The 27,140-nt window shown below is 43.3% G+C and overlaps 1 protein-coding gene across 2 annotated transcripts; it reads right to left on the minus strand.

Annotated features, from left to right (window-relative positions):
- Positions 1-559: 559 nt before the first annotated feature.
- On the minus strand, positions 560-25,435 carry LOC110520019 (WD repeat-containing protein 75). Of its 2 annotated transcripts, none has more exons than XM_021596978.2 (20): positions 25,303-25,435; positions 24,546-24,675; positions 24,311-24,376; positions 24,110-24,209; positions 23,505-23,629; positions 23,083-23,153; positions 22,601-22,717; positions 22,394-22,482; positions 15,795-15,953; positions 15,269-15,444; positions 14,795-14,970; positions 14,437-14,588; positions 14,036-14,210; positions 3,936-4,030; positions 3,692-3,787; positions 3,283-3,452; positions 2,982-3,041; positions 2,702-2,848; positions 2,165-2,256; positions 560-848 (listed from the first exon to the last, which is right to left on the minus strand). In XM_021596978.2, exons 1-20 carry the CDS (start codon positions 25,386-25,388, stop codon positions 638-640), a joined length of 2,493 nt encoding a protein of 830 aa, XP_021452653.2. In that variant the 5' UTR covers positions 25,389-25,435; the 3' UTR covers positions 560-637. The 2 variants fall into 2 exon arrangements, with proteins under 2 accessions (XP_021452653.2, XP_021452652.2); XM_021596977.2 differs by having other exon boundaries at positions 14,036-14,213.
- Positions 25,436-27,140: the final 1,705 nt, after the last annotated feature.

Below are 27,140 nucleotides of genomic sequence, written 5' to 3' on the forward strand. Positions count from 1 at the left end.
AAGCAAAGAGGCACTGAGTTGGAAGGTAGGCCTTGAAATACATCCACAGGTACACCTCCAATTGACTCAAATTATGTCAATTAGCCTATCAGAAGCTTCTAAAGCCATGACATGACATTTTCCTAGATGTTTAAAGGCACAGTCAACTTAGTGTAACCCACTGGAATTGTGATATTATTTCACTTATAATTCAATGTGTCTAAACAATTGTTGGGAAAATGACTTGTGTCATGCACAAAGTAGATGTCCTAACCAACTTGCCAAAACTATAGTTTGTTAACAAGGAATTTGTGGAATGGTTAAAAAATAAGTTTTAATGACTCCAACCTAAGCGTACGTAAACTTCCGACTTCAACTGTATTGGCAAACTGGAACATGTATATGCCAGCAACCTTGACACACAGTATGAATTAACTGAGTGATAAGTGAATCACTCTGCAAAACAAACACTACTGTACAGAGCCTGACATATTACAAAGTGATATTTAACTTTAAAATTGTTTTGATCCAGCAAAACTGAAACATTCTTGGGGCAATGCCAGAAACAAGAATGATACGGCACATTTGAAAACAGAAATATTTATTATATGAAAATACAGCCTTTGTGAAAAGTGTGTGTGTTTGGGCTTGTTCACGCTTAACAGTCCAGTAGGCTGCTGAGCCAGCTGTGGTCAAATGTTCTAACTTTCCTCAGTTCCCTCTCTTGGGCTTTGGTGAGAGCTGGTGCCCCAAACTCCTCGGGATGGCCCCATGTTGCCGATTCCCCCAGACGGGGGTCTGCTTCCCCTTCGGAGTCCTCTTCCTCTTTCTCTCTCTCCATTTCCCCTTCTTCATGTTCTTTTTCCTCTCTTCAGCAATTTACAAAAAAACAAAAAACACATGTAAGTGGGGTGAGAGCCCTCATGACTAAGCAATTATTCCAAAATATTAAAACAGTCAACATAAAATGTGATTATCCATAGTACTGTCTAGCATATGTGGGGAATTTTCTGACCCAAAGTGCATATCAGCCCGCTTTCTCAAGGAAGTGAGATGTAGCATTTGTTACTGTACCTTCGGGAAAGTATTAAGACCCCTCGACTTTTCCACGTTAAGACTAATGTAACATTCTAAAAAATATATTTTAAATCCTCAGCAATCTACACACAATAACCCATGATGACAGAGCGAAAAACAGGTTTTTAGAAATGTTTGCAAATGTATAAAATAAAATAGATACCTTATTTAAGTAAGTATTCAAACCCTTTGCTATGAGACTCAATTTAGCTCAGGTGGATCCTGTTTCCAGTGATCATCCTTGAGATGTTTGTAGTCCACCTGTGGTAAATTCAATTGGAGATAATTTGGTCCCGCAGTTGACAGTACATGTCAGAGACAAGTCTCAATGTCCTTGAGTGGTACAGCCAGAGCCCGGACTTGAACCTGATCGAACATCTCTGGAGAGACCTGAAAATAGCTGTGCAGCAACGCTCCCCATCCAACCTGACAGAGCTTGAGAGGATCTGCAGAAACTCCCAAATACAGGTGTGCCAAGCTTGTAGCGTCATACCCAAGAAGAATCAAGGCTGTATTCGCTGCCAAAGGTGCTACAACAAAGTACTGAGTAAAGGGTCTGAAAACTTATGTAAGTGAGATATTTCCATTTTTAATAAAACATGTTTTGCTTTGACATTATGGGGTATTGGGTGTAGATTGTAGATCCATTTTTAGAATAAGGCTGTAACGTAACAAAATGTGGAAAAAGTCAAGGGGTCTGAATTACTTTCCAAACGCACCGTATATAACCTTTTAGGTTTAAGATTATATTGACAGAACAAATTCTTACTTAAAAACAATGACCTGGGGGAGTACACGAACTGAACTCTACCCACACGCTCATACTTAAACCTGACACACATACCACGCGCACTGATAAAAGGTGTACTGTTGGGGGGGGGGGGGTACTCGAAGACCAGGGTTGGAAAACGCTGTGCTAGGGTGTAAGGTCATCGTCACCATACTACTTTGACCTCTCCATTGTTTTCAGGGGAATGTAGATGAACCTATTCATTGTGATTCTATGTCAACATATTCTGTTTTTTTGTGTGTGTTTTTTAAACTGTATGCCACAAAAAAACATTATCTTGTCTGGAACAATAAACAAACTACTAGTAACTGGACTCACCTGGCAGAGGAGCTGGAGATGAGCAGGGAGCGGACAAACATGGCACAGAGGAACGAGGCTGAAGGCAGGACGTGGGCTGGGGTGTGCAGCAGCTGAGGGAGAGAGAGCGGGAGAGGAGTGAGTTATGCAGAGGTCCTGATGCGTATTGCTCACCGACTATGCCCTTCAGGGCCAATGATCAATAACCTGGTCTAAAAAGTTACACTGGGTTCTTGAGAGAATCAAGTAAGTGTTCCCCGTTTACCTTTACAATTATTAGCCAATAAAACATTTATTGATTAACTTTCTGATACACTCTGGGAACGTTTGCAGACCATTTCGTCTCACCTAGCATCTAAAGTGAGCTCAGTATATTCAGTAGTTCGCTGCTTGGAAGTATACAAATACTTGGCACATGCATTTTTTATGCATTCTAGCAAAGCTAAACATGAACTTTGAGGACCAACACAGAATGTAGAAACACAAGGCTTATTTACAGGTCAGCAAATTAACAGCCAGTGAACATTGCATGAACACACACACACACACCACACACACCTCCTTGATGGCAATGGAGCCCTGTGGGAGCTGAGTCCTTTCTGCCATGGGATTGGTCAGTGCTTCCTGCTTCTCCAGTTGCTGCCCTCTGTGTTTCCCTAACAACAGGTAGAACGGCGTCACGGCAACACTGTCGTCTACCATGAGCTGAAAAACACCCCGAAAACAAAGAGTCAGAACTGACGCAGAGAATGCTATACATTGTCACAGAAAATTAAAAAAACCTCAAATGAATGACAGTACATGTTCGCAGCCATTTTGGAACGAAATGGAATTGTACCTGTTTACTGGATGCCAACAGTCTGTCCTCTTCAGTCTTGGTGCTAAAAGTCAACAAATCCTATAAACGGATGTCAGACAGAACCTCTGTGGTTAGTTACCTGCCAGTGGAATAAGAAGTCAAACTCAAGCATGCTCCTACACCCCAGTTTCCTTACTTTCAAATGTAATTTAGTAGTTTGGAGGAACTTCAAACATGTGGTGTGTCCAGTCCTTTCATTTACTAGCGGTGACAAAGGAAAGGAGACGAGGAGAGGACACCATGAGTCTGGAGACCGTGTGTATTATATGTATATATTCACCATGTGTTGGGTCAAGAAGTAGAGCTGGGATCTGTTGAGCCACTGGGTACGCTCCTCGCAGCTCTCCAGCATCTGGTCGCGCGGCGCGAAGACTGCATGCTGCACCTTGCCCGTGCACAAAGCCTTTTGGGAGTAGAGGGGCCGTGGCTCGCTGGGCTTGAACACAAACACTGGAGGGAGCAGAGGGCATATTGAGGAGTGAAGCCCATTTAACCTATTTAGACATGGTTGGGTCTACCGTACGACAAGGCTACAGCACATATTATACAATACCTAAGGGGACCCTGCCATGTGCAATTAGCTACGCTTTGGGCCCTTGGAGTGGGTGTGGCAAAACAATCTAAACCAAATGAGGCAAAATAGTTATGTTGGTACTGGCAGCTAGAACCAGAAACTAGGTAGTACTCACAGTCAGAGCTGCCAGATTGGCTGCAGAAGGCAGCTATGTTCTCAGACAGCGGGTCGGTCTGGAGCAGGCTTACGTCCATGGGGGTACTCCACTCCACTGAGAGAGAGAAGGGAAGAGAGAAACACATGTAAAAAGAGAAAAAAGTTTACAGATTGAACAGATTTGTTTTATTTCTTAAGTCATGGATGTGTTGCTTATAGGCCAGTTGCACACGAGCACACACGTCAGAGAGCCACCGTCTTACGTGAGCAGGTGAGGAGGTTCCAGCAGCAGAGTTGGTTCTTGGTGCTGGCCCCCAACAGGTACTTGGAACAGCTTAACCGTCCAAAACAAAGGTCCCTGTTGGATCAAAAGAGTCTGTTAACCTTCAAACCACGTCACCCGTCTCTTACCGTACTGTCAAAGTCCACCTGACCATACCACCACCCACCCTAAAAACATATTTCACAGGATTAGTGGCAAGAAGCTTTTCCACACCAGAGCTCCAACTACAAATGCAGTCACCTGAAATAATTTCAGTTCAGACCACATGTAAACACCAAACAGAAAAATCCATAGGTGGTTACACAACAGACTATGAGCAGCTGGAATAACAATGCAGAGTCCCAGTGCTTGACTTCCACAGCCATCTGTACCAGCAATTGCCTACATCCCCCTGAGCACATACGAGGCAGAGATATCCCTATTCAGTGCTGTGAGAAAGTATTTGCCCCCTTTCTAATTCTATACTTTTGCATACTGAATGTTATCAGATACATTTTACCCCACTCTTCTTTAACTCAGCGACATTTGTGGGTTTTCAAGCATAAACTGCCTGTTTCAGGTCCTGCCACATCTCAATTGGGATTAGGTCTTGACTGACTAGGCCATTCCAAAACTTCAAAATTGTTCTTTAGCCATTTTCAAATCATGTAGACTTGTGTGTTTTCCATCATTCTCTTGCGGCGTGACCCAGCTGCGCTTCAGCTTACAGACGGATGACCTGACATTCTCCTGTAGAATTTTATGATACAGAGCAGCATTTAGGGTTTCTTCTATTAAGGCAAGTCGTCCAAGTCCTGAGGAAGCAAAGCATCCCCAAAACATCACACTAACAACACAATGCAGAGAAGCAGAGCTGCCACAAGCATTTTGCTACACCAACAATAACATCTGCTAAACATGTGTATGTGACCAACAATTTTATTTGGTGCTTGACTGTTGGCGTAAGGTTCTTACTGTGGAATGCGGTGTTTGGTTTTCACTAGGCATAATGGGATCCATGTCAACCAAAAAAAGTTATACTTTTGACTCATCTGTCCATAGAACATTCTTCCAAGAGTCTTGTTGACCTGCCAGTTCCTTTTTTGGCAAACTTGAGTCAACTTTTTTGGAAGTGATGGGTTCCATTATGTCTGGCGAAAACCAAACACCGCATTCTACAGTACGAACTTCATAGCAACGGTCAAGCATGGTGGTGGAAGTGTGATGTTTTGGGGATACTTTGCTACCACAGGACTTGGACGACTTGCCTTAATAGAAGAAACCATGAGTTCCGCTCTGTATCAGAGAATTCCACAGGAGAATTTCAGGCCATCCAACAGTGAGCTGAAGCACAGCTGGGTAATGCAGCAGGAAACTATGCAGTTTTTTGGTTTTTTTTACGTGTTATTTCTTACATTGGTACCCCAGGTCATCTTAGGTTTCATTACATACAGTCGAGAAGAACTACTGAACATAGCAGCGTCAACTCACCATCAGTACGACCAACAATATGACTTTCGCGACGCGGATCCTGTGTTCTGCCTTTCACCCAGGACAACGGAATGGATCCCAGCCGGCGACCCAAAAAAACGACTTCGTAAAAGGGGGAAACGGAGCGGTCTTCTGGTCAGACTCCGGAGACGGGCACATCGTGCACCACTCCCTAGCATTCTTCTCGCCAATGTCCAGTCTCTTGACAACAAGGTTGATGAAATCCGAGCAAGGGTAGCATTCCAGAGGAACATCAGAGACTAACGTTCTTTGCTTCACGGAAACATGGCTCACTGGAGAGACGCTATCGGAATCGGTGCAGCCAGCTGGTTTCTCCACGCATCGCGCAGACAGAAACAAACATCTTTCTGGTAAGAAGAGGGGCGTGGGCGTATGCTTCATGGTTAACGTGACGTGGTGTGATCATAACATACAGGTACTCAAGTCCTTCTGTTCACCTGATTTAGAATTCCTCACAATCAAATGTCGACCGCATTATCTACCAAGGGAATTCTCTTCGATTATAATCACAGCCGTATATATTCCCCCCCAAGCAGACACATCGATGGCTCTGAACGAACTTTATTTGATTCTTTGCAAACTGGAATCCATTTATCCGGAGGCTGCATTCATTGTAGCTGGGGATTTTAACAAGTCTAATCTGAAAACAAGACTCCCTAAATTTTATCAGCATATCGATTGCGCAACCAGGGCTGGAAAAACCTTGGATCACTGCTATTCTAACTTCCGCAACGCATATAAGGCCCTGCCCCGCCCTCCTTTCGGAAAAGCTGACCACGACTCCATTTTGTTGATCCCTGCCTACAGACAGAAACTAAAACAAGAAGCTCCCGCGCTGAGGTCTGTTCAACGCTGGTCCGACCAATCTGATTCCACACTCCAAGACTGCTTCCATCACGTGGACTGGGATATGTTTCGTGTGAAACTGAAAGCGCGAACCACTGCTTTTAAATCAGGGCTAGGTGACCGGAAACATGACCGAATACAAACAGTGTAACTATTCCCTCCGCTAGGCAATCAAACAAGCTAAGCGTCAGTATAGAGACAAAGTAGAATCTCAATTCAACGGCTCAGACACAAGAGGTATGTGGCAGGGTCTACAGTCAATCACGGATTACAAAAAGAAAACCAGCCCCTTCACGGACCAGGATGTCTTGCTCCCAGGCAGACTAAATAACTTTTTTGCCCGCTTTGAGGACAATACAGTGCCACTGACACGGCCCGCAACTAAAACATGCGGACTCTCCTTCACTGCAGCCAACGTGAGGAAAACATTTAAACGTGTCAACCCTCGCAAGGCTGCAGGCCCAGACGGCATCCCCAGCCGCGCCCTCAGAGCATGCGCAGACCAGCTGGCCGGTGTGTTTACGGACATTTCAATCAATCCCTATCCCAGTGTGTTGTTCCCACATGCTTCAAGAGGGCCACCATTGTTCCTGTTCCCAAGAAAGCTAAGGTAACTGAGCTAAACGACTACCGCCCCGTAGCACTCACTTCCGTCATCATGAAGTGCTTTGAGAGACTAGTCAAGGACCATATCACCGCCACCCTACCTGACACCCTAGACCCACTCCAATTTGCTTACCGCCCAAATAGGTCCACAGACGATGCAATCTCAACCACACTGCCCTAACCCATCTGGACAAGAGGAATACCTATGTGAGAATGCTGTTCATCGACTACAGCTCGGCATTCAACACCATAGTGCCCTCCAAGCTCGTCATCAAGCTCGAGACCCTGGGTCTCGACCCCGCCCTGTGCAACTGGACTTCCTGACGGGCCGCCCCCAGGTGGTGAGGGTAGGCAACAACATTTCCACCCCGCTGATCCTCACTGGGGCCCCACAAGGGTGCGTTCTGAGCCCTCTCCTGTACTCCCTGTTCACCCACGACTGCGTGGCCACGCACGCCTCCAACTCAATCATCAAGTTTGCGGACGACACAACAGTGGTAGGCTTGATTACCAACAAGGACGAGACGGCCTACAGGGAGGAGGTGAGGGCCCTCGGAGTGTGGTGTCAGGAAAATAACCTCACACTCAACGTCAACAAAACTAAGGAGATGATCGTGGACTTCACGAAACAGCAGAGGGAGCACCCCCCTATCCACATCGATGGAACAGTAGTGGAGAGGGTAGTAAGTTTTAAGTTCCTCGGCGTACACGTCACAGACAAACTGAATTGGTCCACCCACACAGACAGCATCGTGAAGAAGGCGCAGCAGCGCCTCTTCAACCTCAGGAGGCTGAAGAAATTTGGCTTGTCATCTAAAGCACACAAACTTCTACAGATGCACAATCGAGAGCATCCTGTCGGGCTGTATCACCGCCTGGTACGGCAACTGCTCCGCCCACAACCGCAAGGCTCTCCAGAGGGTAGTGAGGTCTGCACAACGCATCACCGGGGGGCAAACTACCTGCCCTCCAGGATACCTACACCACCTGATGTCACAGGAAGGCCATAAAGATCATCAAGGACAACAACCACCCGAGCCACTGCCTGTTCACCCTGCTATCATCCAGAAGGCGAGGTCAGTACAGGTGCATCAAAGCTGGGATCGAGAGACAGAAGCTGTTTTTCAGTCTCAAGGCCATCAGACTGTTAAACAGCCACCACTAACATTGAGTGGCTGCTGCCAACACACTGACTCAACTCCAGCCACTTTAATAATGGGAATTGATGGGAAATTATGTAAAATATATCACTAGCCACTTTAAACAATGCTACCTAATATAATGTTACATACCCTACATTATTCATCTCATATGTATATGTATATACTGTACTCATCTACTGCATCTTTATGTAATACATGTATCACTAGCCACTAACTATGCCACTTTGTTTACATACTCATCTCATATGTATATACTGCACTCAATACCATCTACTGTATCTTGCCTATGCCGCTCTGTACCATCACTCATTCATATATCTTTATGTACATATTCTTTATCCCCTTACACTTGTGTCTTATAAGGTAGTAGTTTTGGAATTGTTAGCTAGATTACTTTTGGTTATTACTGCATTGTCGGAACTAGAAGCACAAGCATTTCGCTACACTCGCATTAACATCTGCTAACCATGTGTATGTGACAAATAAAATTTGATTTGATTTGAAGTCTACATGAAAATGGTTAAGAAGCAACAAATTTGAAGTTTTGGAATGGCCTAGTCAAAGTCCAGACCTAATCCCAATTGAGATCTAGTGGCAGGACTTGAAAATAACAGTTCATGCTTGAAAACCCACAAATGTCACAGTTAAAGAAGCAAGAGTCTGTAAGCAAGAGTGGGCAAAAATGTATCCACAGCAATGTGAGACTGATCAACAACTACAGGAAGCATTTGGTTGCAGCCATTGCAGCAAAAGGTTGCACAACCACTTATTGAGTGAAAGGGGGAAATTACTTTTTCACACAGTGAAATTGGGTGTTGCATAACTTATTTAAATAAATACATACATACACTGAACAAAAATATAAACACAACATGTAAAGTGTTGGTCCCATATTTCCTGAGCTGAAAAGGATTCCAGAATTTTTCCATACGCACAAAAAGCTTCTCAACTTTGGTTGGACAACTGTGCTAATATCCCTGTTAGTGAACATTTCTCCTTTGCCAAGATAATACATCCACCTGACAGGTGTGGCATATCAAGAAGCTGATTAAACAGCATGATCATTGCACAGATGCACCTTGTGCTGAAAAAAAAAAAAAGGCCACTAAAATGTCACAACACAATGCCACAGATGTCTCAAGTTGAGGGAGCGAGCAATTGACATGCTGACTGCAGGAATGTCCACCAGAGCTGTTGCCAGAGAATGTTATATTAATATCTCTACCCTAAGCCACCTCCAATGTCATTTTAGAGAATTTGGTAGTACGTCCAACCGGCCTCACAACCAGGTGTGTCCATGCCAGCCCAGGACCTCCACATCTGGCTTCTTCACCTGCGGGATCGTCAAACTCATTCTGATTGGCTGGGCCTGGCTCCCAAGTGGGTGGTCCAATGCCCTCCCAGGCCCACTGGTGGCTGCGTTCCTGCCCAGTCATGTGAAATCCATAGATTAGGGCCTAATGAATTTAATTGACTGATTTCCTTATATGAACTGTAACTCGGTAAAATCATTGCAATTGTTGCGTTTATATTTTTGTTCAGTATAAGTATCAATTTGTTTTGTTATTTGTAAAACGCAGGTTCCCTTTATCTAATATTAGGTTTTGGTTGAAGATCTGATAATTCATCCTGATTTTAGGCAAAGGATGTAAAAAAAAAAAAATTGAGAGTGATGTATAGTTGACTATCAAAGTATGCAATGGCTTGGGGCCATTGTGAATACCAGCACTAAAACCAGTGTGTAGTCATTTGCAGGCTGCAGCTAAGAAGCTTTGGCCTGAAATTTAATAAGACAACACCAAATACAAATTGTCTGCACTCACTGACCTAAGGAGAGGGGGGAGGGGGCTGACTTGGCAAGATATTGGAGTAGAGGCTGACACTCAATGTTGCGCAGCAGGTTCTGTCTCCCAGGCTGACACGGCTGGCCAATAGAACTTGTTGCCATGAAGTACACTCGTTTTGTGCAAATAATACAGACTTACAGTTCCTTCAGAAAGTATTCATACCCCTCAACTTATACCACATTGTTGTTACTGCCTGAATTCAAAATGGATTCAATCTTTTTTTTCCTTTCACACATCTACACTCAATGGCCCATATTGACAAAGTGAAAATATGTTAAGAAATCTTTGCACATTTATTGAAAATGAAATACAGATATCTCATTTACTTAAGTATTCACACCCGAGTCAATACATGTTACAAACACCCGTGGCAGTGATTAGAGCTGTGTGTGTCTTTCTGGCTATGTCTAAGAGCTTTGCACACCTGGATTATACAATATTTGTACATTATTTTCAAAATTATTCAAGCTCTGTCAAGTTGGTTGTTAAACATTGCTAGGCAGCCATTTTCAGCTAAGTCTTGCTATAGATTTTCTGGCCAATTTAAGTCAAAACTGCAACTAGGCCACTCCGGGACATTTAATGTCATCTTGGTAAGCAATTCCATATTTATGTATATTTACTCGTGTTCTAGGTTATTATCCTGCTAAAAGGGGAATGTCTCCCAGCGTTTGTTGGAAAGCAGACAATTATTTTACTAGAAAACTCTAGTCTTTGCGGATGACAAGCATACCCATTACACGATGCAGCCAACATGCTTGAAAATATGAAGAGTGAAACTCAGTGATGTTATGTTTTGGGGCAAATCTAACAAAACAACACTTTTTATTCAGCACATAAAGTTCATTGCTTTGCCAATTTCTTTTTGCAGTTTTACTTTAGTGCCTTGTTGCAAACAGGATGCATGTTCTGGAATATTAATATTCTATAATTGCTTCCTTTTCACTCTGTCAATTAGGTTAGTATTGTAGAGTAACTACAGCCGTGGCCAAAAGTTTTGCGAACGGCACAAATATTAATTTTCAAAGTCTGCTGCCTCAGTTTGTATGATGGCAATTTGCATATACTCCAGAATGTTATGAAGAGTGATCAGATGAATTGCAATTAATTGCAAAGTCCCTCTTTGCCCTGCAAATGAACTGAATCCCCAAAAAACATTCCCACTGCATTTCAGCCCTGCCACAAAAGGACCAGCTGACATGTCAGTGATTCTCTCGTTAAGACAGGTGTGAGTGTTGACGAGGACAAGTCTGGAGATCACTCTGTCATGCTGATTGAGTTCAAATAACAGACTGGAAGCTTCAAAAGGAGGGTGGTGCTTGAGTCATTGTTTTTCCTCTGTCAACCATGGTTACCTGCAAGGAAACACATGCCGTCATCATTGCTTTCCACAAAAAGGGCTTCACAGGCAAGGATATTGCTGCCAGTAAGATTGCACCTAAATCAACCATTTATCAGATCATCAAGAACTTCAATTGAACCACTCTCCTTGTCGTGAAGGCTTCAGGGAGCCAAAGAAGGTCCAGCAAGCGCCAGGACCATCTCCTAAAGTTGATTCAGCTGCGGGATCGGGACACCAGCAGTACAGAATTTGCTCAGGAATGGTAGCAGGCGGGTGAGTGAGGCGAAGACTTTTGGAGGATGGCCTGGTGTCAAAAAGGGTAGCAAATAAGCCACTTCTCTCCAGGAAAAACATCAGAGACAGATGTATATTCTGCATAAGGTACAGGGATTGGACTGCTGAGGAATGGGGTAAAGTCATTTTCTCTGATGAATTCCCTTTCCGATTGTTTGGGGCATCCGGAAAAAAGCTTGTCCGGAGAAGACAAGGTGAGCGCTACCATCAGTCCTGTGTCATGCCAACAGTAAAGCATCCTGAGACCATTCATGTGTGGGGTTGCTTCTCAGCCAAGGGAGTGGGCTCACTCACAATTTTGCCAAAGAACACAGCCATGAATAAAGAATGGTACCAACACATCCTCCGAGAGCAACTTCTCCCAACCATTCAGGAACAGTTTGGTGATGAACAATGCCTTTTCCAGCATGATAGAGCACCTTGCCATAAGGCAAAAATGATAACTAAGTAGCTCGGGGAACAAAACATCAATATTTTGGGTCCATGGCCAGGAAACTCCCCAGACCTTAATCCCACTGAGAACTTGTGGTCAATCCTCAAGAGGCGGGTGGACAAACAAAAGCCCACAAATTCTGACAAACTCCAAGCATTGATTATGCAAGAATGGGCTGCCATCAGTCAGAATGTGGCCCAGAAGTTAATTGACAGCATGCCAGGGTGAATTGCAGAGGTTTTGAAAAAGGGTCAACACTGCAAATATTGACTCTTTGCATCAACTTCATGTAATTGTCAATAAAAGCCTTTGACACTTATGAAATGCTTGTAATTATACTTCAGTATTCCATAGTAACATCAGACAAAAATATATTAAGACACTGAAGCAGCAGACTTTGTGAAAATGAGTATCTGTGTCATTCTCAAAACTTTTGGCCACGACTGTACAATGTTGATCCATCCTCAGTTATTTCCCATCGCTGCTATTAAACTCTAACTAAAGTCATCATTGGCCTCATGGTGAAATCCCTGAGCGGTTTCCTTCCTCTCCGACAACTGAGTTAGGAAGGACGCCTGTATCTTTGTAGTGACTGGGTGTATACCATCCAAAGTGTAATTAATAACTTAATGTTCAAAAGGATATTCAATATCTGTTTTTTTCCCTCTTTCTTTTACCCATTACCAATAGGTGCCCTTCTTTGCGAGGCATTGGAAAACATCCCTGGTCTTTGTGGTTGAATCTGTGTTTGAAATTCACTGCTCGACAGAGGGACCTTAATTGTATGTGTGGGGTAGAGATGAGGTAGTCATTCAAAAATCATGTTACACACTATTATTGCACACCGTGAGTCCATGCAACTTATTTGAGTTAAGCAAATGTGTACTCCTGAACTTTAAGCTTTCCATAAAGGGATTAAATGCTTTGACTCAAGACATTTAACTGTCATTTGATTCATTTCTAAAAACATAATTACACATGGTAAAGTGGTAAAGGGGTATGAATACTTTCTGAAGGAACTGTAAGTACCACAGAGGGTGTTACACAAGTAAACAACGGAAATGTGAACCCAAGTTCATATCACGAGTCATAACTGTTGGTTTAACACTAGGAGAGTCAAGAGTTTTATTGACTCAAAATGGACTTACTTTTTTAATAACGCAGCCTTTTTTTAAGTCATGTCCTCCTGTCCTCGACTTTTCCTAAGTAAGTCTATAACACACAGTTGTTGTTAGAATTGTAATATCACAAACAGAATGTGTTATAAGCAGTTTTAAGAGGACATGTGATTTACAGCCAGTTATTTCACTGGTAGTCTGCCTGTCCAGCTGATGGCCCGTTGACACTAAACCTAAACTATATTGAAACTAAATTTCACACAGAGTTAGCCTACAGACAAGATTAAACTGACAATAGTCTAATGGAAAATAATATTTAAACTGTATATGAAGAATCTGATGAACAGCACAGCTTGGAATAGACATGAATTGCAGCAGCAAAAAGGGACATTATTCTACAGAGTCAAAAGCAGGTAAGACTATACTGTATCAGAAAGAGCAGGTTCCGCCATTTCTAAAACCACCTCTCCTTGCCAAACAACTCTTACAAATGACCCCTTGAGCTCCATTTCGAAATATAACTTTTTGGCAGAATTACCATGATTTCAGGCGCTCCCGGTGTGCACTGCAACACTCCAAAGCGTAGTAATATATTTGGACTCGGAATACATTATGCCACTCTGTTCTTTTGAAATGCATACTGTGCCTTAAGACTTGCCCTTAACAAATTAATAATGAATGATCGTTGCTATGGTGTTTATTTAATAGATTTTAACACTTGAATTGTGACGTTTGTACATAAACTAATAAAAATGCTAGTGGTCCAACGAGGCCTAGGCTTTTCTAGTGTTAGGCCATCTTGTTTGTTGACAGACTGCTATCTGCCAACATTCGTTTTTTGTTAGCAAAGTTGTTGAAACGTCTGCTCGTTTCAATGGTCGTGTGTGTTTGTGTATACTTGTATCAGTGTGTGAATGTTTGTAAGTGTGTGTGTTCTGACCTGATAGCCCCTGGGGGCTGGGACAGAGTGGTGAGTAGCTCCCAGGAAGCGGGGCTCCACACGGTCACCACTTCCTGGAAGCCGACGGACAAAAGGGAGCCGTCAGCCGAGAAGGAGCAGCAACCGGGCTTCAGGAGATGATACCCACCCACAAAGTCACATGCCCAGAAGCCCTCTGCTGGTCGTCATACGCATACAGAGAAAGGAAAAGCCAGGGAGAACGTTAAGAGCACCAGTTTGATTTGGCTCATCGGTACCTTGATTGGGCAAATCATGTGTCGGTGAATAATAACTAGCAGGTCTCAAGGACCTATTACATAGGAAGACTTGCCTAACCCTGGCCATCAGGCTCAACGATCCAAACCAAAACCCATAGAAAGAACCACCTCGGGACTACTTACCGTTGGCGTCTGAGTGGTCTGCCAGCAGCCAGGCTTTGAAGTGGCCGTCGAGGCTAGTGGTCACCAGCATGGTGGTCTCTGGGGAGGGGCTGAAGAACATGGCTGTAATCCGGTCCTCGTGGGGAGCTGTCACTGTGGTGTTCAGCACAAAACTACAGAGGGGGACAAGTTAGGGTGGAGAGCGGGTGAAAGATGGAAACCACATACTTAAATATATCACAAATGGAGCAGCGTTATAGCCAAATGTGTGAACAGCAATAACTAAGGGGCTTGTTATTGACGAGCATGAAAACAATGCCACGACATGTTGATATGAAGACATGTACAACATGCAACCAGGCTTATAAATAAATAGTACCTCTGAGTTAGCTCATCGTACGCCCACAGCTTCAAATTGATCTCCAGCTCAGCGCCTTTTTTTCTCCTCTCCTCCACGGTAGCAAGCCAGTCGCCGCGGGCGTCGAATGCCGCTTTGACCACCTCAAACTGGTCCAGACCCTCCTCATGGATGTACTCCTGCTGTACTATGTCCAACTGAAGGTAGAAGAGAAAGAGTAAAATCATTTTCATTAACTTGATTGGTCAATAAGAGTTCATTCATTCATTATCAAATAGTTACATTTTTTGTTCATGCCAAATGAGCGAAGCCAGACCTTCAAGACTCAGGCCATAGAAATAAAATGACTTGAATATCCATTCTAGTCATTCCATTTCTACAAGTCATGTGACAAAGTTCAAGAACATTCCTAGGTCGCTGCCTTGCCCAAGTTTACAAGGACAGCGTGTGGTGGTTTTAAATTGACAGCTCCTGTAGACAGAAAGGTGTGCATACGTTGTAGAGTTGCTTGTCGTGGTGGAGAGAGTAGAACTGCAGGTGCCCTGGTTTCCCATTAAGCACCAAAGCTTTACTGCGCGGGTCAATGATTAGGTTTGTCCACACACCATCGCCTTTAACCAGCCCCTGGATGACGGCCGACACTTTGACACAACTCTGAATGATTGTGATCTCTTGAGAGGGGGACCGAGAAAAAGGGAGGGGGAAAAAAACCCAGAAAGAAAGAGAATGGTTAGGACTACAGATTGAATATTCCTAAAAATCTTTCTAGCAGTTGACAAAAGAAACGTACATAGAATGAAAACATATGGCCACTGTACCTTGTAAATGTGAGACTTAGGACCCTGACCAGATTTAAGCATCCTTCCTTGAAGAATCACTGATCTAACATGATTGGATAGGTGCAAGCATGGATTCGGCACACAGCAATGACCAATCCAGTCATGTCAGATCAGTGATTACTTCAAGGGAGGGAGGAGAGATGAACCGTGAAATTCTTGTAACAGGCTGTAATAGTCCTTACTGTTGTCCGAGTGCGAGGTGCAGAACAAGGAACCGTCAGGTGACACGGCGATGTGTGTGATGGCGGCGCCCAGGCGCGGCAAGAAGTCTTTCTGGTTCTCCTGTGTGTAATGCCAATGGACCAGCACAGATTCTATGCCCCCACTCAGAAGATTAGTGCCTACAGAAAAGGAAACAAAGAGTCACGCCACTGGTTAAAATCCTTCCACCATGAAAACAGTTGGCATAGAGCAGTTGTCCCCAACTACATTCAGCCGCGGGAAGATTATTTATTGAGTTGACGATCGGGGGCCCGGAACGTCATGAATAATTTGTACACTCCAAATTTAAATCGCAATTATGACAAAAACAAATAATTTCAAACCTCGATTGCATTGGGACACGAACGCATATAATAATTTGTATAGCATTTTTCATTAGTTCTCAAAATATAAACATACATTTAGAATCAAGGCAGGTAAAATAGCCATAGGCACTAAATACATTTTAGATTGGGACTAGGAAAGAGCATATAGAAGTGAGTTAAGGACATTAAAAACAATTCAGAGTGATCTAGTGGCTCTCAGATGGTCAGGGAGAGCATTTCATAGGAGGCACAAGGGCAGAAGCCTCGGTCCCCGTAGTTCAGAGACGTGTCTTGGGGACTTGAAGCAGTAGGGAGTGGCTAGAATGCCTCCATTAGGTGTCAGAATTACTGGGGAACAGATTTCAAAAATTTAAAATAAATTTCAGCTCATTTCCTGCTGATTTTACAGTCTTATGTCCATCAACGAAATATGTATGTATTCAGAAACCTTCCCTTTTTCAAAATGTTGTTAGCCTTATTCTAAAATGGATGAAAAAAAAAGTCATTTCGTACATCTACACACAATACCCCATAATGACAAAGCAAAAACAGGCTATGAAATCTGCACATTTATTAAAAAAAAACATTTTTACATAAGTATTCAGACCCTTTGCTATGAGACACAAAATTGAGTTCAGGTGCATCCTGTTTCCATTGACCATCCTTGAGATGTGGACTCCAATCAAGTTGTAGAAACTTGTTGTAAATTGAAATGATTGGACATGATTTGTAAAAAAGGCACACACCGATCTATATAAAAAGGTCCCACAGTTGACAGTGCATGTCAGAACAAGAACCAAGCCACGAGGTCGAAGGAATTGTCCGTAGAGCTCCGAGACAGGAATGTGTCGAGGCACAGGTCTAGGGAAGGGTACCAAAACATTACTGCAGCATTGAAGGTCCCCAAGAACACAGTGGCCATCATTCTTAAAAATGGAAGAAGTTAGGAACCACCAAGACTTCCTAAAGCTGGCCACCCGGGCCAAACTGAGCAATCAGGGGAGAAAGGCCTTGGTCAGGGAGTTTGCAAAAAGACACCTTAAAGGACTCGCAGACCATGAGAACCAAAATTCTCTGGTCTAATGAAACCAAGATTGAACTCTTTGGCCTGAATGCCAAGCGCCACATCTGGAGGAAACCAGGCACTGCCCAGCTGGCCAAAACCATCCCTACAATGAAGCATGGTGGCAGCATCATGCTGTGGGGATGTTTTTCAGCGAAAGGGAGACTAGTCAGGATCGAGGGAAAGATGAACTGAGTAAAGACTGGGGCGAAGGTTCACCTTGCTACAGGACAACAACCCTAAGCAAACAGCCAAGAAAATGCAGAATGTCCTTGAGTGGCCCAGCCAGAGCCTGGACTTGAACCTGATCGAAACAACTCTGGAGACCTGAATATAGCTGTGCAGCAACGCTCCCAATCCAACCTGACAGAGTTTGAGAGGACCTGCAGAGAGGAATGGGAGAAACTCCCCAAATACAGTTGTGCAAAGCTTGTAAATGCTTCAAAGTGCAGAGTAAAGGGTCTGAATACTAATGTAAATGTAATTGAATACACCACAGATGCAGAAACAGCTCAAGGACGATCACTGGAAACAGGAAGCACCGGAGCCCAAGTCTCATAGCAAAGGGTCTGAATACTTATTTACATAAAGGTATGTTTTTAGTATTAAAACATTTGCAAACATTTCTAAAAACCTGTTTTTGCTTTGTCATTATGGGGTATTGTGTGTAGTTTGAGGGGAAAAAAATGTAATCCATTTTAGAATACGGTTGTAATGTAACAAAAAATATGGAAAAAGGGAATGATCTGAATACTTTTCAAATGCACTGTGCACACACACACAGTACCAGTCAAAAAAGTTTGGACACCTACTCATTCAAGGATTTATTTTTACTATTTTCTACATTGTAGAATAGTGAAGACATCAAAACTATGAAATAACACATATGGAATCATGTAGCAACCAAAAGTGTTAAATCAAAATATTTGAGATTTGAGATTCTTCAAAGTAGCCACCATTTGCCTTGACAGCTTTGCACACTCTTGGCATTCTCTCAACCAGCTTCACAAGGTAGTCACATGGAATGCATTTCAATTAACAGGTGTACATTGTTAAAATTACATTTGTGGAATTTCTTTACTTCTTAATGCAGTTGAGCCAATCAGTAGTGTTGTGACAAGGTACAGTGCCTTGCGAAAGTATTCGGCCCCCTTGAACTTTGCGACCTTTTGCCACATTTCAGGCTTCAAACATAAAGATATAAAACTGTATTTTTTTGTGAAGAATCAACAACAAGTGGGACACAATCATGAAGTGGAACGACATTTATTGGATATTTCAAACTTTTTTAACAAATCAAAAACTGAAAAATTGGGCGTGCAAAATTATTCAGCCCCCTTAAGTTAATACTTTGTAGCGCCACCTTTTGCTGCGATTACAGAGGTGAGTCGCTTGGGGTATGTCTCTATCAGTTTTGCACATCGAGAGACTGACATTTTTTCCCATTCCTCCTTGCAAAACAGCTCGAGCTCAGTGAGGTTGGATGGAGAGCATTTGTGAACAGCAGTTTTCAGTTCTTTCCACAGATTCTCGATTGGATTCAGGTCTGGACTTTGACTTGGCCATTCTAACACCTGGATATGTTTATTTTTGAACCATTCCAGATTTTGCTTTATGTTTTGGATCATTGTCTTGTTGGAAGACAAATCTCCGTCCCAGTCTCAGGTCTTTTGCAGACTCCATCAGGTTCTCTTCCAGAATGGTCCTATATTTGGCTCCATCCATCTTCCCATCAATTTTAACCATCTTCCCTGTCCCTGCTGAAGAAAAGCAGGCCCAAACCATGATGCTGCCACCACCATGTTTGACAGTGGGGATGGTGTGTTCAGGGGGATGAGCTGTGTTGCTTTTACACCAAACATAACGTTTTGCATTTTTGCCAAAAAGTTCAATTTTGGTTTCATCTGACCAGAGCACCTTCTTCCACATGTTTGGTGTGACTCCCAGGTGGCTTGTGGCAAACTTTAAACGACACTTTTTATGGATATCTTTAAGAAATGGCTTTCTTCTTGCCACTCTTCCATAAAGGCCAGATTTGTGCAATATACGACTGATTGTTGTCCTATGGACAGAGTCTCCCACCTCAGCTGTAGATCTCTGCAGTTCATCCAGAGTGATCATGGGCCTCTTGGCTGCATCTCTGATCAGTCTTCTCCTTGTATGAGCTGAAAGTTTAGAGGGACGACCAGGTCTTGGTAGATTTGCAGTGGTCTGATACTCCTTCCATTTCAATATTATCGCTTGCACAGTGCTCCTTGGGATGTTTAAAGCTTGGAAAAATCTTTTTGTATCCAAATCCGGCTTTAAACTTCTTCACAACAGTATCTCGGACCTGCCTGGTGTGTTCCTTGTTCTTCATGATGCTCTCTGCGCTTTTAACGGACCTCTGAGACTATCACAGTGCAGGTGCATTTATACGGAGACTTGATTACACACAGGTGGATTGTATTTATCATCATTAGTCATTTAGGTCAACATTGGATCATTCAGAGATCCTCACTGAACTTTTGGAGAGAGTTTGCTGCACTGAAAGTAAAGGGGCTGAATAATTTTGCATGCCCAATTTTTCAGTTTTTGATTTGTTAAAAAAGTTTGAAATATCCAATAAATGTCGTTCCACTTCATGATTGTGTCCCACACTTGTTGTTGATTCTTCACAAAAAAATACAGTTTTATATCTTTATGTTTGAAGCCTGAAATGTGGCAAAAGGTCGCAAAGTTCAAGGGGGCCGAATACTTTCGCAAGGCACTGTACAGGTGGCATACAGAAAATAGCCCTATTTGGTAAAGAACCAAGTCCATATAATGGCAAGAACAGCTCAAATAAGCAAAGAGAAAGGACAGTCCATCATTACTTAAAGACACGAAGGTCAGTCAATCCGGAAAATGTCAAGAAAGTTCAAGAGTGCAGTTGCAAAAACCATCAAGTGCTATGATGAAACTAATGTCCCTCATGAGGACCACCACAGGAAAGGCGGAGACCCGGAGTTACCTCTGCTGCAGAGGATAAGTTCATTAGAATTAACTGCACCTCAGATTGGAGCCCAAATAAATGCTTCAGAGTTCAAGTAACAGTCACATCTCAACATCAATTGTTCAGACCGTGAAATCAAGCCTTAATGGTCAAATTATACTGATGCACCGATTACATTTTTTGGCCGATACCCAATATTTTCCTTGCCCCCCCCCCCCCCCCCCCCCCCCCAAAAAACAACTATACCGATATTTAACATTTTAGTGTAGTTAAATAGTTAACACACGGACGCAGCGGTCTAAGGCACTGCATCTCAGTGCAAGAGACGTCACTATTAGTACCTGGTACGAATCCAGATGGTATCACATCCGGCCGTGATTGGGAGTCCCATAGGGTGGCGCACAATTGGCCCAGCAGGCCGTCATTGTAAATAAGAATTTGTTCTTAACGGACTTGCCTAGTTAAATAAAAGGTCACACACACACACTGACCAAAAATGTATTTTGTTGGCATTCCCAGTAAAACAATCAAAATCTATTTCTTTCACTTACAGATGAAGTCGGAAGTTTACATACACCTTAGCCAAATACATTTAAACAGTTACACAATTCCTGACATTTAATCCTAGTAAAGTTTCCCTGTCTTAGGTCAGAAGGATCACCACCTTATTTTAAGAATGTGAAGTGTCAGAATAATAGTACAGAAAATGATTCATTTCAGCATTTACTTTTTTCATCACATTCCACAGTTGGTCAGAGGTTTACATACACTCAATTAGTATTTGGTAGCATTGCCTTTAAATTGTTTAACTTGGGTCAAACGTTTCCGGTAGCCTTTCACAAGCTTCCCACAATAAGTTGGGTGAATTTTGGCCCATTCCTCCTGACAGAGCTGGTGTAACTGAGTCAGGTTTGTAAGCCTCCTTGCTCGCACACGCTTCTACCGTTCTGCCCACAAATTTTCAATGGGATTGAGGTCAAGGCTTTGTGATGGCCACTCCAATACCTTGACTTTGTTGTCCTTAAGTCATTTTGCCACAACTTTGGAAGCATGCTTGGGGTCATTGTCCATTTGGAAGAATCATTTGCGACCAAGCTTTAACTTCCTGACTGATATCTTGAGATGTTGCTTCAATATATCCACAATTTTCCTCCCTCATGATGCCATCTATTTTGTTAAGTGCACCAGTCCCTCCTGCAGCAAAGCACCCCCACAACATGATGCTGCCACCCCTATGCTTCACGGTTGGGATGGTGTTCTTCGGCTTGCAAGCTTCCCCCTTTTTCCATCAAACATAATGATGGTCATTATGGCCAAACAGTTGTATTTTTGTTTCATCAGACCAGAGGACATTTCTCCAGAAAGTATGATCTTTGTCCCCATGTGCAGTTGCAAACCGTAGTCTGGCTTTTTAATAGAGGTTTTGGAGCAGTGGCTTCTTCCCTGCTGAACGGCCTTTCAGGTTGTATCGATTTTGGACTCGTTTCACTGTGGATATAGATACTTTTTTAACTTCCTCCAGCATCTTCACAAGGTCCTTTGCTGTTGTTCTGGGATTGATTTGCACTTTTCGCACCAAAGAACGTTCATCTCTAGGAGACAGAACGCATCTTCTTCCTGAGCGGTATGGCGGCTGCGTGGTCCCATGGTGTTAATACTTGCGTACCATTGTTTGTACAGATGAACGTGGTACCTTCCGGCATTTGGCAATTGCTCCCAAGGATGAACCAGACTTGTGGAGGTCTGCAATTGTGTTTCTGAGGTCTTGGCTGATTTCTTTTGATTTTCCCATGATGTCAAGCATAGAGGCACTGAGTTGGAAGGTAGGCCTTGAAATACATCCACATGGACACCTCCAATTGACTCAAATGATGTCAATTAGCCTATCAGAAGCTTCTAAAGCCATGACATAATTTTCTGGAATTTTCCAAGCGGTTTAAAGGCAGTCAACTTAGTGAATGTAAATTTCTGACCCACTGGAATTGTGATACAGCGAATTATAAGTGAAATAATCTGTCTAAACAATTGTTGGAAAAATTACTTGTGTCATGCACAAATTAATGTCCTAACCGACTTGCCCCCCAAAAAAATATATATATATATTTTTGCTCATTAGACTTGAGGGGGCAAATAAAATCAACCTGCCACCTATTGGGGAACACTGGCATAGAGTGATCAGAGATGATATGTCTAGGTATAATTCAACAGTTATATTACCTTCTGGGGTGAAGCACAGTGTGTTGACAGCACCGTGGTGCCAGTGCAAGGTGGAGTATGTGTACTCCTTCTTCTGGTTGAAGTTTCTCCTATGAAGACAGGGAAAGAACATTGACTGTGAGTGATGCCAATCAAGTGTTTCCCCTAGATTTGGTCTTTGGTGAGGCCATGTTTGGGCATGGTCTAAGTTCTTCGAGCATCACTCACCACATGCGAATCTTGCCATCTTCGTGACCTGTGGCAATACAGTCCTCTTTAGGGTGGCACGAAACGCAGGTGAAGGCATTCTTGGCCCCTTTCTTCATCCCTGACTTCAGGGAAAACCTGTGGGGCACAGAAACAAACAATACAATTGAATGAGTACTATGACAAAGTCATGAGCAATGTTATTTGGGCAATGTCAAATATGGACAATGTCAAAAATACTGCCATGTAATGAATCCTTATGATGCTTATTAGTTCCCTTTTACAGATAAGGGGTAGCTCAAAACAATGGAGAGGGCTGGCTGAATTCCCACTCCTGACTACAGACAAGCAGAAAGGCCACTCATCCAACAGATAAGCTGCCGTTCAGCGTGGTTGGACTTGCGTTGCTCAAACACTAACCAGAGAGACAAAACCACACATTACCATTCATGCCTACTGTCATTGAAGGGGACAGTCTCCTGATGTGCGAGAATGGTGTTTACCTGTAGGACTTCTGCTTCTTGAAGAAAAATACCTCGAGCTGTAAACCTTTGACGGCAGCTATGTATTCACCCTGTGAGAAAGAAACAAGAGGTGCATTATATTCATTAACGCACATTGTTGTAAATGGTGTTCAAGGGGGTCCCTCCCCGTTTCAGCCTGTTTGTTTCCTAGGAGTACACCCAAAGTTTCAAGTAAAAAAAACTGGCGTCAATGTTGAAGGCGATAATAAAACATGTCATGCCTTTTGCTAAAATCAACAGTGTGCAAACTATGACAAGAGTGTGCATAAAGATTGTTGTAATGTCTCCTGCAAAAGCAATCATTATGGTTTAAGTGTTACCCTTGGCTAAGTCGTTCGCTGCCAGAGACTTGTTTGCTACTGGAGTACCTGGTATACGAAGTATAGGCCTACTACACATACCTCTCTGCCAAAGGAGGCAGCCCCAGGGTGGTGGCTGACATCACAGAGCACGGCCGAGAGCTCTCGCGCTTCCACTTCCTGGTCCCCACTGTGGGGCAGATGAACAGCCACCAGCTGGAACAGCTCTGAAGACACACCACATGTGTGTCAGAGGTCACCCTCTTCAACATTCTGCACCATTTTGTTGTGCAACTACAAAGAAATCACCTTTGACTTGAAAGAACAAAGCCACCTTGTCTATTTCAGATTTTCTCATTGATCGAGACAGGCGAGTGTCAACATGACATTTGGAACGTTTGGGGTGGACACCCAGCTGTCTCAATCAATGAGAGACGATATGAAACAGACAAGATAGCGGCGTACACATTGTTGGATTACTTAATGGATTTAAAATGTAATAACGGATCATTTTTAAAATTCTAACAAACCCCTTGTAACTAGACATGGGCGTTTAGAAGACGTGGTGTCTTCCAAGTCGGGATTTGAGGAAGTATCGCCAAGTTTGGTCGAAAATTCTCTGTGCTGTGCTTTACATTACCTACTGTGTAACGGCTGTACGGAAGCGTTCACATAGCACCGCCTTTTCAAAGTGTAGCTATACTTACCGGAGCTTTTGTAATTTGCCATGGGAACGACGAGAAAAACAACTCCTCCATGTTTTTCCGAGACGTAAATGGAGTAGATTGGGTACCCGATAATGAAGGTCTGAAACGTATCATAGTAAGTAATGTAATATTAAGCACATGAAGAAAACAGGAAGCAGTGATTAAAACTGACTTTGGTAAAGAATGCTGCTGTGGCAGTACCTTGATGAGGATGGCATCCGTGAAGTCCCACAATCGGACAGTGCCATCTGCTGAACACGAGTATACCTGCAAGAGAGTGAGACAATGTCATGTCTACACTCAAAACATCCCGATGTGCAAACACTCCTCAGACACCCAACCATTGGAGCGACAACAAACCATGTTTCTTTAGACATAAACATGTTGCTGATCAAAGTTCGCAGACACATATATGCAGCAACTGTATTTGACAAACCTGCAGATGGTTTGAAGGGTTGAGGACAACGCCTGTCACCAGGTCAGTGTGTCCCTGCAAATCATGGACGTATTCCTCTGTGCTGGTACTGTACACGTTCACGGACTCCCCCGCGGCACACAAAAGGAACCTGCCGAAAACGACCGGATTGAAATCAGTTTACAGACTACGGTTATTCCAGATTCAATGTAACGTTAACTAGATTGGAGCGGTAGGTAGCCTAGTGGTTAGAGCATTGGGCCAGAAACCGAAAGGTTGCTAGATCGAATTTACCTGAGGTAAAAATCTGTCGTTCTGCCCCTGAACAAGGCAGTTAAACCACTGTTCCTAGGCCGTCATCGAAAATAAGAACTTGTTCTTAACTGACTTCCCTAGTTAAATAAAGGTGGGAAAGAAAAGATGCCTGATAGTTCATTGTAATAAACAAACCAGCAAGCTAGTTAAATAGCAAATGCACGTTTAGCTATTTAGCTAACGTAAACATGCCGGTAAAGGAAGCTAACGTTACATGTTAATTCATAGTACAGTAGCCAGATATCTAACGTTACCTTAGTTGAATCCGTGGCTTTCTATAATTCTGTTTCTCTGACGTTTAGAATACTGCTATGTATACTGCTAGAATATTAGCTATGTTAGCTAGCTCACGTTAGTTGTACAGTAACAAATTAGCTAACCATGACTACAATTTGCGTCCATACTTGTGACATATATTTTGTTCAGGTTTAGCTAATGTCTGCTGCAATCAATACATACGTACCTGGAGTCATGTGTAATAACTGGCTCCCTGAAGTTTATTTTGCTGCCACCACGGTGAACCATGCGGATCTCTGCGTGCACCACCATCTTTCCGAATTTCAACTATGAACCTTCGTATCTGAAACACACGTGGCTATCTTCTGTTCTTGTTTATTCACAACTGGTGCTTAGTCGCCCTCAAGCGTTCTACTTAAATTACTGCATATGTATATGTACATAGAGTAGCAGTCAGAAGTTTGGACACCATTCGTTCAAGGGTTTTTCTTGATTTGTACTATTTTCTACATTGTAGAATAATAGTGAAGACATCAAAACTATGAAATAACACATATGGAATCATGTAGTAACCAAAAAAGTGTTCAACAAATAAAAATATATTTGAGATTCTTCAAGGTAGCCACACTTTGCCTTGATGACAGCTTTGCACACTCTTGGCATTCTCTCAACCAGCTTCACCTCGAATGCTCTTCCAACAATCTTGAAGGAGTTCCCACATGTGCTGAGCACTTGTTGGCTGCTTTTCCACTCTGCGATCCAACATCCCAAGCCATCTCAATTGGGTTGAGGTCGGGGGATTGTGGAGGCCAAGTCATCTGATGCAGCACTCCATGACTCTCCTTCTTGGTCAAATAGCCCTTACACTGCCTGGAGGTGTGTTGGGCCATTGTCCTGTTGAAAAACAAACTATAGTCCCACTAAGCGCAAACCAGATGGCATATCCCTGCAGAATGCTGTGGTAGCCATGCTGGTTAAGTGTGCATTGAACTCTAAATAAATCACTAAATGTCACCAGCAAAGCACCCCACACCATCACACCTCCTCCTTCATGCTTCATGGTGGGAACCACACATGCGGATATCATCCGTTCACTTACTCTGCATCTGACAAAGACACAGTGGTTGGAACTAAAAATCTCAAATTTGGACTCATCAGACCATAGGACAGATTTTCACCTGTCTAATGTCCATTACTCGTGTTTCTTGGCCCAAGCAAGTCTCTTCTTAATATTGGTGTCCTTTAGCAAGTGGTTTCTTTGCAGCAATTCGGCCATGAAGGCCTGATTCACACAGTTTCATCTGAACAGTTGATGTTGAGATGTGTCTGTTATTTGAACTCTGTGAAGCATTTATTTGGGCTGCAATTTCTGAGGCTGGTAACGCTAATGAACTTATCCTCTGCAGCAGAGGTAACTCTGGGTCTCCTTTTCCTGTGGCGGTCCTCATGAGAGTCACTGGTGTCGAGAGGAGTAGTCGCAGGTTTAGAATTACTACATTTATTTAAGCACCATAGATCGGGATAAAACAAAATATATCTTCATAAACAAAAAGGCGGAGAGCGAACCCAAAGTGCAAAATATAAAGTACTCAGGAAATAGGCGAGATTCCTCTCTGAAAACAAGTAACATTTACAATGATCGAGAAAGACAAATGGCAGAGGGAGTGTTAATACAGTGCTAGAGTGGGGATTGGAACCGGGTGTGTGTAATGATGACGAGACAAGTCTGGGGTTGAGGAGTGAAGTGCGTTTGCCAGCAGTAGATTCGGCAGCAGCTAGAAGGCTGGCAATGCTGAATGCCTGAGCTGGACAGGAGGGGGAGCCAAAGCGAAGGCTGGTGTGACCTTGAACGGCCCCACAAACCGCGGGCTCAGCTTCCGGCAGGGCACGCCCTTTGTAGAAAGCCAGACCCTGTCACCGGGGTGAAAGACCGGGGCCACACTGCAGTGACGATCGGCCTGCGCCTTCTGCCGGAGGACAACACGCTGGAGACAGGTGTGCGCAGTGTTCCATACCTCCTCGACGCACCGGAATCAATCGTCCACCACAGGAGTCTCGATCTGA

Source organism: Oncorhynchus mykiss, chromosome 3, assembly GCF_013265735.2.
Source record: "Oncorhynchus mykiss isolate Arlee chromosome 3, USDA_OmykA_1.1, whole genome shotgun sequence".
In the NCBI taxonomy this organism is placed as follows: domain Eukaryota; kingdom Metazoa; phylum Chordata; class Actinopteri; order Salmoniformes; family Salmonidae; genus Oncorhynchus; species Oncorhynchus mykiss.

Coding starts and splice junctions, on each gene's coding strand:
- LOC110520019 (XM_021596977.2), bottom strand. CDS start 25,388: ATGGTGGTGCACGCAGAGATCCGCATGGTTCACCGTGGTGGCAGCAAA. Junction 14,589..14,794: donor TACGATGAGCTAACTCAGAG/GTACTATTTATT, acceptor CCCCCTCTGTAG/TTTTGTGCTGAACACCACAG. Junction 3,453..3,691: donor CCAATCTGGCAGCTCTGACT/GTGAGTACTACC, acceptor TGCTCCCTCCAG/TGTTTGTGTTCAAGCCCAGC.